Source organism: Salvia hispanica, chromosome 2 (assembly GCF_023119035.1).
Source record: "Salvia hispanica cultivar TCC Black 2014 chromosome 2, UniMelb_Shisp_WGS_1.0, whole genome shotgun sequence".
Taxonomy (NCBI): Eukaryota; Viridiplantae; Streptophyta; class Magnoliopsida; order Lamiales; family Lamiaceae; genus Salvia; species Salvia hispanica.
The window spans coordinates 38,742,670-38,756,403 of record NC_062966.1 but is presented as its reverse complement, the minus strand read 5'-3'; the positions used below and the strand labels follow the sequence as shown (position 1 = coordinate 38,756,403).

Here is a 13,734-nt window from a genome sequence, read left to right as displayed (position 1 = left end):
CACTTTGGATGTTTGCTCATAACTTCATTAAACACTATCAAATCTTGAAATTTGTTGCCGCCTCCTCGCTTGGTAGATGCTATGAGCTTCATTCTCAACATCTTGGTCGCTCATTCCACTCCTCCTTCGCGCGTTTGCTTCTCTGCAAGCAGCCACCCATTTGTTTGCATTTTCGTTAAGTCGTTTCCATCGACTCTTCATAGAATCCACATTTCTTTTGTTAATTTCAGCTGGATTTTCTGCTTGAGCTTCGTGATACAATTTTTTCACACGTACCCATAGTGCATCTCCCTTCTGATGTTTACCACGCACACTATCTACGCTTGCATGGACCCAAGAAGACATAAGTGCTAAATCTTCTTTCACGTACCCAACTTACATTATTTGAGCTCCTTTTCTTTTTGTTCTCTTGTTGGGCATCTCCGAACAAGTTTTGGGCGACATTGTTTGATGTGGGAATTTCAGTAGATGTAGGAATTTGGCTTAGATTTGGAGATAATTCAAAGTTTTGTGAATACTCAAGATTTGAAAATGATTGGGGATTCTGATAAGGTGGTGCAAAATTTGGAAAATTTTGCGAACTTGGATATTCTGATGATTGTTGATAATTTTGGGAATTAAAATAGTTTGGGAAACAAGAGCGATAATTTGGATGATTTGGATCCATAAAACCAAATTTATCAAAACAAGAATGAAAGGGCAATAATTTGGATGATTTGGTTGCTTTTGTGAGGAGTTGTACATGTTAAGTGGGATATATATAGAAAAGTGAAGCACAATGTAGTAGCAAATAATAAAAAATAATAAATTAAAATAAAATAATAAAAAATGAAGTAGTCAGATGTCATTTTATGGAAGAGTGGTTCACATGATTTTTTTGGAAGAATAATTCACATGATATTTGAAAAGATATATAGAGATAAATGTAATAATCATTGAATAAAAAAATAATAATTAATAAAACAATCAAAATTTAATGTAGTGCAAAATTTTCAAGATTGAAAATGTGATGTAGAATTATATTGTTATTGTGCAAATTTATTACAACATACATGTAGTACAATAATCAAATAATAAAATAAATCAATAATAAAAAGTGAAAAAACAAAAATAAAAAAGAAATCAATATTCAGCCAATAATATTATGACATGTGGCATGTGCCCCTCACTTTGTTTGGTGGCGGCAAGTGCTCATCAATTGATGAGGGGCAGTTGCTTTTTATTGTTTTATAATTACTTTTATTTATACTTATTTTGTTTTTTATGGGTGACATTGTGTGGAGTGTCACTGATGGAGGTGGTCTAAGGGAACTTAAAAATCACGAGCTTTTCCCGAAGAATGTGTGGACTTGTTGACATATTTCAATGGAGTCCATCAGTAGCATTGATATCAATGACATGAGTCATGGCACATGGAGCGTTTAATATCCACCTAAAACATTAAAAGTTGAAATTATATTGAAGTCAGTCTCCCCTTTCATTTCCACCACTCTTTCTTCCGTTTTCTTATCTTCATTTTCTGCGACCTGAAAAAAATTGGAAAAAAAAAAATTATTTCAATGGCGGCTTATGCAGCTCTGGTTTCTCTTATGCAGATTTTGGATCAGATCGAGCATCATCCTTCGCCTCCGATTTCTATGGACAAAAAACAAGTTGAATCTCTCACTGAAATTGTTATGTTTTTGCAGGAATTTCTCGAAGGTTATAAGTCTCCTTATGCTGAGGGGGATCAAGCAGATCCGTTGGAGATGCGCATTGCTGATGCAGTTTATGCGGCTGAAGATGTCATCGAATCTCACATTGTGGAACAGCTTCGTCCTGATGTCTTAGTCTTGTACGAGGCTTTGAGGAACGTGATAGAAGACATGGATTCAGTGGTTGCAGTCAAAGAAGGTATGCTAGAAGACATGGATTTGATGTTGCAGTCTGAAGACAAGCTGCTCAGACAATCTCGATATCAGACTTGTATACTACTCTGCGGAATTTGAGACAAGACATTCAATTGGTAGAAGAAAGGGTGACAAAACACATGGATTTGATCTTCACACTCAAATATCATCTGCAGAGACAAGTCTCAGATTCTGCAGACTTGTATAAGACTGTGGTGAAGGTGATACAACACATGGATTTCATCAAGAATGAAGTGATGGAGATTTTTGCATTCAAAGATCAGCTGCAGAGACAAGTCTTGGCATATGCTGATTCCTCAACATATGCAAACTTGTTCAAGACTGAGGTGGTGAATTTCATAGAAGACGTGGATTTGCTTAAGAATGAAGTGATGGAGATTTTTGCATTCAAAGATCAGTTGCAGAGACAAGTCTCGCCATCTGCTAATTCCTCCACATATGCAGACATGGATTTGGATTTGATCAAGAAAGACATGATGGAGATCATTGCAATCAAAGATCAGCTAGAGATACAAGTCTCAGCCTCTTCTGATTCCTCAACATCTGCATACTTTTATGAGAGTTTGCAGAAGGTGATAGAAGACATGGATTTGATCAAGAAAGAAGTGATGGAGATCGTTGCACTCAAAGATCATAGACAAGTCTCTGGTGGTTCCTCAACATCTTCTTTCTCTAGGCCGAACAGCACAACCATGGTGGGCTTTGATGATGTCATGCTTCAACTCATGGAGAAGCTCATTTACGGACAACCCGGTCGCCAAGTCATCCCAATCGTAGGAATGGGAGGAATTGGTAAGACTACTCTTGCCACAAATGTTTATAAAAAAACAGTTGATAGTCGTCATTTTGATAAATGTGCTTGGGTTACAATTTCTCAACAATATAACACAAAAGAACTTCTTTGTGAAATTCTATCTCAAGCCAATAAACAAAGGTTGAGTCAAATGAGTGAAGATGAAATAGGAGTAGCACTCCACAAATGTTTATCATATAGAAGGTATCTAGTTGTGTTGGATGATATGTGGAGTATTGAGGCATGGGATAAGATACAACGCTATTTACCTGACAATAGTAATGGTAGTCGGATAATGGTGACAACTAGGCTATCGAATTTGGGATCTCAATTGGATAACAATTATAGCCTTGAAATGGAATTTATGAATGAAGAAAGTAGTTGGAATATGTTCTGCAAAATTGTGTTTGGGGGGAAAAGTTGTCCTTTAGAATTGGAGAAAATTGGAAAGAAGATTGTGAAGAGTTGCAGAGGACTTCCATTATCAATTGTTGTGATGGGAGGTCTTTTGGAAAAATTGGAACAAACCAAAGAATGTTGGGAATCTATTAGGGGAAGCATAAATTCACTAGTGAATTTGGAGAATGATAAGCATTGCTTGAAAATACTGAAGTTGAGCTACAACCATTTGCCAGTTTATCTTAAGCCGTGCTTTCTATATATGGGAATGTTTGAGGAGGATAGTAAAATTCGAGTGTCGAAAGTCATCAAGCTATGGGTTTCTGAAGGATTTCTAAAACCAATAAGTGGCAAGAGTTTGGAAACAATTGCAAAAGAGTACTTAGATGAACTAGTTGATAGAAATCTAATTCTTGTTCACGAGTTGGGGTCAACTGGAAACATGAAGTACTGCAAAATCCATGATCTATTAAGAGACCTTTGCATAAAAGAAGCTCAAAAGGAGAGGTTTTATGATGTGGTCAGGCCACATAGTCCTCAAGGCACGTGTAGCCAACGACGTGTAGCTATTCTGGGAAGTACTTCAAAGGAGAAAGTGATAGATGCCATGAAATCTAGACCATATGCTCGTACATGTATAAGTGATTCTGAAAAAGTTGAACTATTGTCGTATTGGAAATTGTTGAGGACATTGAGACTACGCGATGAGGGTCAATTTCCTGGGCATTCTCTGGAAAAATTATATGAGTCTAGCCAAGTTCCTTCTTCCATGAATCTCCACGGGCACTCTAGCCAAGTTCCTTCTTCCATGAATCTCCTCTGGCGTCTGCAGACATTAATCGTCTCTTCTCAAAAAGTAGTTAATGCACCTGTTCAAATTTGGAACATGTCTCAACTGAGGCATGTTAAGGTGAGGAGTGAAGCATGGCGTCTCCCGGCTCCTCCGAGTGACAACATTGTGATCATGGAGAATCTACAGACCTTGAAAGGAGTGAAACACGAGCAATATTCTTTAATTAAAATATACAGAGTTACCAACATTGGAAATTGGATGGGACATTGTAATTACTACACAACATTCCAAGCACTATATTTATACAGAATAATTTTTTTGATTAACAATACAAGAAGAAAAAATAAAAGTATATTTAAAAGAGGATCGACAATGGTTCCCCATTTACCCCCTTTGGTGACTCAAAGCTGATGCTCTTCATCGTCACAAAAAATTCTGTCTACAGTTACATAATTCTTTTTCAGCGCGAAAACTTAAAATAAAACTAAACAGCATTCGCCCCGTGTGTGTTCATCGGATGCCAAATCCTTCCATCACCGGAACCTTCAGGGTTCGGCTGCGGCTGTACAGAAGCCAATATTCATGAGTGAATATGAATGCAAAAAAAATAAATCAATACGGACTATGTTACCTAAATATTTTACGATGAATGTATAAAAAATACTCAAAATAAACTCATTAATTACCTTCTCTGCCTCCATTAGTTGCTCAAAATCCGTTTCGAACAAATCTCTAAACTCCTTCTTCCAGTCGAAACATCGAAGAAGATCGACCTCCGCCACCCTCTTCGTTGATACAGTCGGGGAGGCCGGAATTTGAATTGGAACTGGAACCGGAACGTGAGCTTCGATTGGCTTCTTCTTGACCGTTTTGGTGACCTTACACACGACGAAATCGGCCGCGTTTGACCTTCCGCTCTTCTTAACAGACTCACTGCTGAGGCAATACTCGTGCAACGTCCAATGCCCGACGTCCGCCTCGCCTCTGTGCACGTACGTGAGCATCTTCGACTGGCCGATGATGCATCCGGTGTCGGAGTTTTGGATCTTCTTGGGGCCCGTCTGGCCGTCCCACGTGCCCTTCCCGGCCCTTCTAGAAACCCTCTTCGAATTCGACATGATTCTTTGTCTTTTATTATCATTTGTAATATGTTTTAGGATTTTAGCAGTTAATTATAATTTCCTAGAATTTCATTTTTAGTTACAAATGTACAGTGATTTATTGGTTTTATTTTTTTCACTTGTTTGAGCTACCCGATAGTTCTTTATCATATTGGAAAGTAAATTTACTTTTGATTGAAAGATACTACATTGTATCGAATTAAATTAAATGTAAAATTCTAATAAAACACAAATTAAAAGATAATTATCAACAGATGAAATGAACAATAAACTTCCAATGCAATTTCATCAACTTTGTCTATACTTTATCCGCAGATTAATATGGGCTTTTTTATCATGCTACATAAGAACTCGGGCTTTTTTTATGGTGCTAGATTAGCCCAAGTACCACGAGAGCAGAGGCACGACTCTCCATCCCGGTTATACTTCCAAAAGGCCAGCATCCGCGACAATATTTGCAGAGCCCGGCATTGGAGCACAACGAATGAACTGGATTGCCGAAAAAATCAATCCATATCAAGAAAGTCCATCCTCTTTATCATCATACCCTTGAGCTCCGAAGCCTCCCTTTCTGCCTTCTGCGCCTGCACAAAGAGGGATGTTAACTAAACGAGACGTCAGTAGATATCAAGACTGAAGCTTTACCCTCTTTATCTCAGCTGATGAAACGCGGGTCATGTGAGATGGAAGCTCATCCTTGTTCAATTCCTAACCAACCATGATCGCGTAAGACAAAAGACAACGAGAAGTGGGAAATGGAGAAAGCGATTTCTGCAGAGTTTAAATGCACGTACCAGCTCACCAATCAAGACGACATTTTCTCCACGGATTATGTACAGACCCAGGGGTATATCGCAATAAATTTCGCCTACAATAACACGCTCACACGCGCCCTCTAGGACAACATTAGCTACAAATGAGATATCAAGATTTGTTAGAGACGTTGCGGGCAGATTCTATGGTGAATTCACAGCCGTACCAAACTGGTCAAAGGAGCGAAGGATCCCTAATAGCTTCCGGCCATCTCGAAGTAATACAAGAAGTTTCTCTGTGGAAAGAAAAATTTCAAGTCAAAAGGTATGCAAATCAATCTCATATATCTTCCAACACTTCACACACTATTTACAACTCAACAATTCCATCACAAAACAGCAAATTCAACAGCTCAACCAATACAAAAATAAATCCAAATTCAGATTTCAACAAGTCACACAATTTCACTCGAATTAAAACACAATTAACCATCAAATTCCCAATTAAATTATTTTTTTCTGAAAAACAAAAGCAAAAGAAGAAACTCACTGTCAAGATAGCTAGCTAGGGAAGTCGAGAGATAGACATCTTCAGGGCCAGCCCACGACATTGATTAAAGCTCGAGCCTTTTCGGTATTAACAGAAGAAACCACCGAAAAACCCAAGAATTCCGACGAAATAAATCGCATTGGCCACTCGAATTACTCTTGTCACCACCCCCAATTGAGTGAAAATCCGAAATTTGACAGCTGGGCTGAACCCTAATTCAACAAATTTGACAAGATTGGGGGAAGATTTGAAAGTGGGGAAAGCCCAATCTGACTATTTTGGGGAAAAGCCATTATCGATTTTGTGAAGGATTATTCTTCTTCGTTTTTTATTATATTGTAAATAGAGACTTATGTTTTGTATAATTGTATTTTCACCCCATTAATGTCAAGCTTTAGAAATATTTGGTCCTTTTTATTTATTTACAGTACTCCTTTTATTATTTTTCCTTGTGCTTGAATTTTCTATGGTGTTATTTGGATAATAAAAATCTAGTCATCTTTAGGGATAAATATTGAAGATAGTCATAAGGTGTAGTGAGTTGTGTAAATGCACTAAACCTTAAGGGCTCTTTTTGCAACTTATGTTTTCCTTTGCTTGAATTTTCTATGGTGTTATTTGGATAATAAAAATCTAGTCATCTTTAGGGATAAATATTGAAGATAGTCATAAGGTGTAGTGAGTTGTGTAAATGCACTAAACCTTAAGGGCTCTTTTTGCAATTTAAGAGAAGAAGTCATCTCAATATGTAAAACAAAATAGAACGCAATTGGAATTTGGAATTTAAGAAGAACTTGTCTTGTTTTCCAGTCTCGTATTATATTTCATCGGGCACATTCTACGTGTTACAGAAGAAGCAGAGAATTCACATGCACACATACAAGTGATATAGTAGTAGTATTACTTATGAAACGAAGTATGGTATACAAAAGTGAGAGTCAAATCTAAACTATAGTATACTACTATAGAAAAACTGGTGAGAATATTACACAACATGTGATGAATTCATCCATATCGATGAATGCTCACATGAAAAAAGAGAAGGAAAGTTTCCTTCCCATCAACAAGAAGAACACATACATGTCAACTTGTAAAATAAATATTTTTTATTGAAAATATTTGCTCATAAATCTCCCATGATCCATATTTATCTCCTCAGAGTCCCTTCTCTCTTCAATTCTTGATGAACTTGTGCATATTCTAAATCTCTAGCACAATAACTGCACATAAAAACACTATAACTATTAGTCTTCATATATATATACGTATAATTCATTTTTCCAACACATAAAAAATATGATCAAATTTCAAAAACAGAACTCACAATCAGAATCAGTCTTGTCCCATTTAGATGATCCCTCTCCACCCTCATAGCGCGATTCTTGATCTTCGTCTGCCTCGGATTTCGCCCTGTAATCCTCTATGCATCTCTTTGATGCCATTCTTGAAGGTTTTTGAGAGTTCATTTTCTTGGTCAGCATTACCCTCATAAGCTAAATCCCAAAAAAAACAACTTCAATGTATGTCCAAAAATGGCAACTTAACTTTGACCCAAAAATCTTAATCATATGAAACACATGTTTCTAAGGCACATACCTTCTCCATTCTTGATTCTTGAAGAGTGTCTCGAATGCTAGGAGCCGGGGCAAAGCCACTTCTGCAAGCAAAGACTTTCTTGACAAGGAAGGCTAAGGACTTCTTCCCGATTGCCTTATTATTCTTCTTCTTCTCACACACATCTTTGCATCTGCCTAGGATGATCCTGATCGTCCGATCAATCTCCTCCTCATCTTTGTCGCCTGAGTACGTGCTGAACCTGTTTGAATTAGTCCTGTCCACTTCCAAACTAGAAGGGCAGTTGAGGAATCTGTCCAATGGGAGATCAGCCGGCTGCTCCTCAGCAGCTGGCTTTCGCGTTAGGAGCTTCTTTAGCTCCTTTTGCAGCTTCCCTACTTCCTCAACTGTGAATTCTGAGAGATCAGGAGATGAGCATTGCTCCTCTGCTGCTTGGATTTCTTCCTTGCTGTCTGTTCGGGCTGTGTTTCCAAAAGTCCCGATGGTGAGTAGGCCGTGGGGCCAGTCGCTGAACTCTTCCTTCGGTGGCTCTTTCTTGTTATGATCTGCAAAGATGATTGGTGTTAGGTTTGGTTTATTTGTCAAGAACTCATTTTCAGACATTAGTTGATTAGCCCAACCTGCTGTCTTTATGTAATGTTGTGTTTCTTATTTTGATAGTAATATGATATGTCTCACATTTGAATAAAAATTGGATCTTGAAAGAGTGGATTATCTAGTTTTGCAATATGACATGTCACACATGAATAAAAAATGGATCTTCAAAGAGTGAATTGGTCTACTTTTCCAATATGGTATGCCTCACATTTGAATAAAAATTGGATCTTGAAAGAGTGAATTATCTACTTTTGCAATATGATAAGTCTCATATTAAAATTTGATTTTTGCAAAAGAGTGGAAATCTACTTCTGTAATATGATATGTCTCACACTTGAATAAAAATTGGATCTTGAAAGAGTGAATATGTGTCACATTTAAATAAAAATTGGATCTTGAAAGAGTGAATTATCTACTTTTGCAATATGATATGTCACACTTTTGATAAAAATTGGATCTTGAAAGAGAAAAAAATACACTTACTTGTAACAGGAACAGAATTAGGTCTCTTATCTCCATTGAACTTGCTCTGCATCCAGTTGAAGAACTGCACAAAAACAACACATTTTGTAACATAAGAAATGAAAAATATTGAATAAAAGATATACTTAAATTGACCAATCTCTCACCTTCATTGTGCAAGAATTACTCTTAAGGGTGTAGAGATTTTGGTGAAGAAAAAGAAAGTCTTGAAGAAGCAGATCCTAGAAGCCAATGAAATTTGAACTTTAGCACTAACAATTATAGATTAGATTAGTGGGATGAAGCTGCTTTTCTATTGGTGCAAATTCCAAAATATATGTATATATTTAATCTTGAATTCTTTTTGGCAAGAGATTAACTCAACCTAACCTAGTATCAAATTTAAAATCTCAATGCCTAAATGCATGCCCAATGCAAAAACAAGGTCAATTCTTATACTTATATAGTTATATGTTAATCCAAGAGTTTAATGCTAATCTTGAGGTAGAGTGAAGATTAGTGTGTAATGATCTCGAAAAATGAGAGGCATAATATATCATAAGGCCACCTATTTTACACGGGGCTAAAGTCCTAATCTTGCGGATTAAGGCCTTAATCACCACTAATCCAAGAAAAAATAAATACGAAAGAATATATTAGCCCTATGTGTGAAGAAGCATTATTAATAAATTAGTGTTTGGATTTAATTAACTTGTAAGTTAAAGAAAAACTAAAAATTAAAAGAATTGGTTTAAGGGGATAAAATATTTAGTAGGAGTAGACCTAGAAGCTGCAAGAACTATACAAAGTTCAAAAATGGAAAATACACGCAAACACACGCAAATATAATATACTAATACACATAGTTTCCCACATAGATTGGATTAGTATTAATTGATTAGTTATTACTCTAATTCAACTTGAAATCCATCATAAATTGTATACACTCATTTTTCTAATTTTTCACTCTCGAAGAATTCTTGGAAATTAAAAAGTCACATCTCCTTAAAAATACTATTATTAAATTAAATACCCTTCGAAAATATGTAAATTGATAAAATAAAATTATAATTATAAAAATATGAATATAAAGTTGAATGTTAATCGATTCGTTCGATTCAAAGAACCTAGACATATGGCGCCACGGTATGAACTATGAACAAGTTGTGTTTTTGACAAAATAAATATATGCAATTAATATACTTAGTTACTTAATTAGTTATCACATACCGATGTGAAGAAATTTCCTAATTTCATTTCTTTGCGATTTACATTTTTTTTATTTTTAATAAATATACGTGTGCATAATTCCAATGCAATTTTAAACTTAAATACGTACATCAAATGAAACGTGACAAAAATGCATCATAATTCGTGATAGGGTAATATTTATGCATTTAATTATTTGACAAGCTGGTCAAGATCAATGGCTTCATGAGAATCTGATATGTCTCTAATAAAATCCTCCTAAATTTTCTAACTTTTAAGTCATATTTTTTGTCTAACATGAGGATAACAATAATAGTGAATCGATTTAACAAGTGGATGATTCAAACTCTCAATTTATTAATTATAAAGAAAAAAAAAGTTTTGTCACTTGAAATATGATTCATTTTACTAAATGAGATTACGATTAAACACCGTTGTTTCTATTTTGGATTACTAGGCGTGTGCTACTATTTTCCACGTCCACAAAAGGTAAAATTTGCTAGATTGAATATTCATGAAATAACTAGCTTTTAGTAGTATAAAAATAGAAAAATGTCCCTAATATCATGAACTTTGCTTAGATTTTGGTTTTTCCCATAAACTTTCAAATTAGTACCATAAATCATGAATTTTCAGATTGGTTTAGTATTTCCCACGGCGGATCAAGTGTAAAATCTGGCTAATTTGTATAGCATTTTCAATCCTATTTAGCAGCATTCTTATAAGTGGAATGTCATGTTGGCATATCTATTTGGAATATTAAACACAATACTACTTTTATTTGACAAAACAAAACTCTAAAAATAAAGAAAACAAAATAAATTTAATAAAAACACAAAGAATTTAATTAGAAACACACATCTGTGACGCTACGCTACAAAAATTAAAACACAAAACCTTGTTTCTCTCTTTCACAAACGCTAGGAACACATTTTAGGGAATTTCCTAAAAAAATCTTGGATTATCGGAGATATACCAAACCAATTTGAAAGTTCATGATTTAAGGTACTAATTTAAAAGTTCATGGGAAAAATCAAAATCGGAGCAAAGTTCATAATATTAGGGACCAATTTCCCTATGAAAATAGTCAACTGTCCCTTTAATTAATTCAAATGTATAATTGGATGGAAGGGAATAATGCATTCATATTTCATCTCCTTTTAGTTAGTTATTAAATTAAAGTTATTAGTTCTCATAGTATAAGTTGAGAGCGAATAGTAGATCGACAAGTGTCCCAAATCTCCCTTTAAATGTCAACACGTGTGCCAAGAGGTCGGGTTTGACTTCAAAAATTAGATTTCCAGATATGACATGTGTCATCAAAATTAGCAAAATTAGCAATTTTAATGTAAATGAGTATCCCTGTCTTGCTCTTGTGTGTGGTTCCACTCTACAAGATCATTGAATTATTTCAACCCTTTTGAATTTTAATAATAATAATATAACAAAACTAATAATATGAGTATTAGATAATTTTATTAGAACTTTCTTTTATTTTAAATTGTTTTCTTAAAATGTTGATAAATTAAACGTGAACATTGCTTATCTATATATGTATAAATTATAATTAAGTGACCTATAAATCCTATTTAAATCCCAATAAAAGATCACAAAATACTTTTGTTTATAAAGTTTTATTTTCTTTAGCATGACAACTACAATACACTTTTCATTACATTGAGTTAATGGAAAAAATTCACTTGTTTCGAACACGTTTCAAGTTTGGTCCCCGCCAATCAAAACCTTACTAGGTTTGGCATGTTACTTCATGATGGTGGGAGAAAGTATCCACCAAGTATCTATATATATATATCTCAATAAAATAATTTTTAATTTATTTTATAATTATTCATTCTTTATTAAATGATATCTCACAACTTATTAATATATTTTATTTACCTTATTAATGGTATGCATTTACAATATATTTATTAATTCTTAAGTATTATCCCCTGTTACGCAGTAGTAGAGTCATATTTTGTCACGTTAGTACGTTCCATAATATTAGAGTCATTTAATTTTCTAGCTAAAGTTAACACATTTCTTCTCTTTCAATACTTTATTTTCTCTTACTTTATTCTCTCTACTTTTTCCATTTCTTACGTTATTCTTCTTTTATCTAACTTACGTGACATAATATTTCCTAAATTGCGTGCCGGAAAAAAAAACGTCTCTACTACCGTGGAACAGAGGGAGTACTATAACACTACTGCTTAAACGTCATGCAAACCGTCACCCTCTCAATTTCAGACTTCCTTGAGCTTCTATATAGAATTTGCAGATATCCCTCGAGATGCATGTAAATAGACACTAGTTAAAGAAAAAGGAAAAGTTAAAGAAACCTCAAGAAGTCACACCATTCAAGAAAGAAAAAATCACCCCCATTATTTTATTATTCGTTTAAAGAAAAAAAAAGCCATAGCCATGTGAGAATGAGTAGAACTAGCAAATGGTCTAGAATTTGAGAAATCCAACTCCCCATTGCCATAAGTGGTGCAATTGAAACTCGAAAACTTACCAAATTTGGAATATTTTGCTGTTTCAACACCTTAAACAAAGGGTGCTGATTAAGTTGATGTGGTCTACTATCCTCCATAAAGTGGCTAATAGTGAAAATCTCATTGGATCTTGGATACTAAATAATCTTTGAGCACAAAAATGTACTCTTGTATCAACTTGGCCTTATTAGTATTCAACGAAGTTGTACTAGACAACATGCGGCAACAGTTCATTTTCCTTGATAGGCATGAAGATGTTATGAATCTCAGTGCAACGAAACTTGTTACACGTCATAGATGTTTATAGATCAGACGAGCTCTCTATCCTGATAGACTGATCTTTTGAGATGTGTTCTTTTATTTGGCATGTAACATTGCTATTTCAATGAGGCCCGACTTGGACAAGGAACCGTGGCCGTGTCCAATGAGGGCTTTTGAGAGCTAGTTATCATGTTTGGTATGTAAGATTGTTGGCTGTATTATTGGGAAATTCGATAAATTCATGCCCATAGTAATTTGAATCTTGAACTTAATAGTTGGAGAATAAATGTCTTAATAGTTGAATCTTGATACATTAATGGAAGTTTATTTAAAAGATGAAATGAAGGAGAAGAAAATAATTTGTATAATGTGTGGCCTTGGGCATGAAATTGACCTGAGCCCATAGAGAGTAAGCCCAATAATAGTGTTTCAGTGTCAGCCCAATAATAGTGTTTCAATGTCAGCCCAATAGAGAGCCTTCAATCTCTCCACTCATAAAAATTAAATCATCAATATCAACAAGTTACAGCCCAAATGTAGCAATTGAAAAGGAAATGAAGCAAGCTACCATGGTTTTCTTTTTCATCATCCAACTACATTACCTAAGAAAAATTTAGCACTGTATTTTCATTGATTTATAGTATTTCTTAAATGTTGTAACCATTAATTACATTTCACTTCAAATAAACCTAACATTTTAAGTTGAATAAGTACATAGCTATTCAAGTGGGAGAAGCTATATAGCATTGATAAAGGTAGTACTCCCCCCGTTCCATAGTAAAAGAGTCATTCTCTTTTTAGTAAAAGTCAACAC

The 13,734-nt window shown here is 34.8% G+C and overlaps 3 protein-coding genes across 3 annotated transcripts; 1 reads left to right on the top strand and 2 right to left on the bottom strand.

Annotated features, from left to right (window-relative positions):
* The first annotated feature begins 1,964 nt into the window (after positions 1-1,964).
* LOC125206986 (putative late blight resistance protein homolog R1B-16) lies at positions 1,965-4,348 on the top strand. Its single transcript, XM_048106194.1, has 2 exons — positions 1,965-4,163; positions 4,341-4,348. The coding sequence occupies exons 1-2, from the start codon at positions 2,030-2,032 to the stop codon at positions 4,346-4,348; spliced, it is 2,142 nt and encodes a 713-aa protein (XP_047962151.1). The 5' UTR covers positions 1,965-2,029.
* A 1,058-nt stretch (positions 4,349-5,406) lies between these two features.
* Positions 5,407-6,605, bottom strand: LOC125207411 (sm-like protein LSM1B). Its single transcript, XM_048106738.1, has 5 exons — positions 6,319-6,605; positions 5,996-6,064; positions 5,811-5,926; positions 5,662-5,724; positions 5,407-5,600 (listed from the first exon to the last, which is right to left on the bottom strand). Exons 1-5 carry the CDS (start codon positions 6,377-6,379, stop codon positions 5,523-5,525), a joined length of 387 nt encoding a protein of 128 aa, XP_047962695.1. The 5' UTR covers positions 6,380-6,605; the 3' UTR covers positions 5,407-5,522.
* A 913-nt stretch (positions 6,606-7,518) lies between these two features.
* LOC125206985 (protein DEEPER ROOTING 1-like) lies at positions 7,519-8,496 on the bottom strand. Its single transcript, XM_048106193.1, has 3 exons — positions 7,915-8,496; positions 7,643-7,811; positions 7,519-7,538 (listed from the first exon to the last, which is right to left on the bottom strand). The coding sequence occupies exons 1-3, from the start codon at positions 8,494-8,496 to the stop codon at positions 7,519-7,521; spliced, it is 771 nt and encodes a 256-aa protein (XP_047962150.1).
* Positions 8,497-13,734: the final 5,238 nt, after the last annotated feature.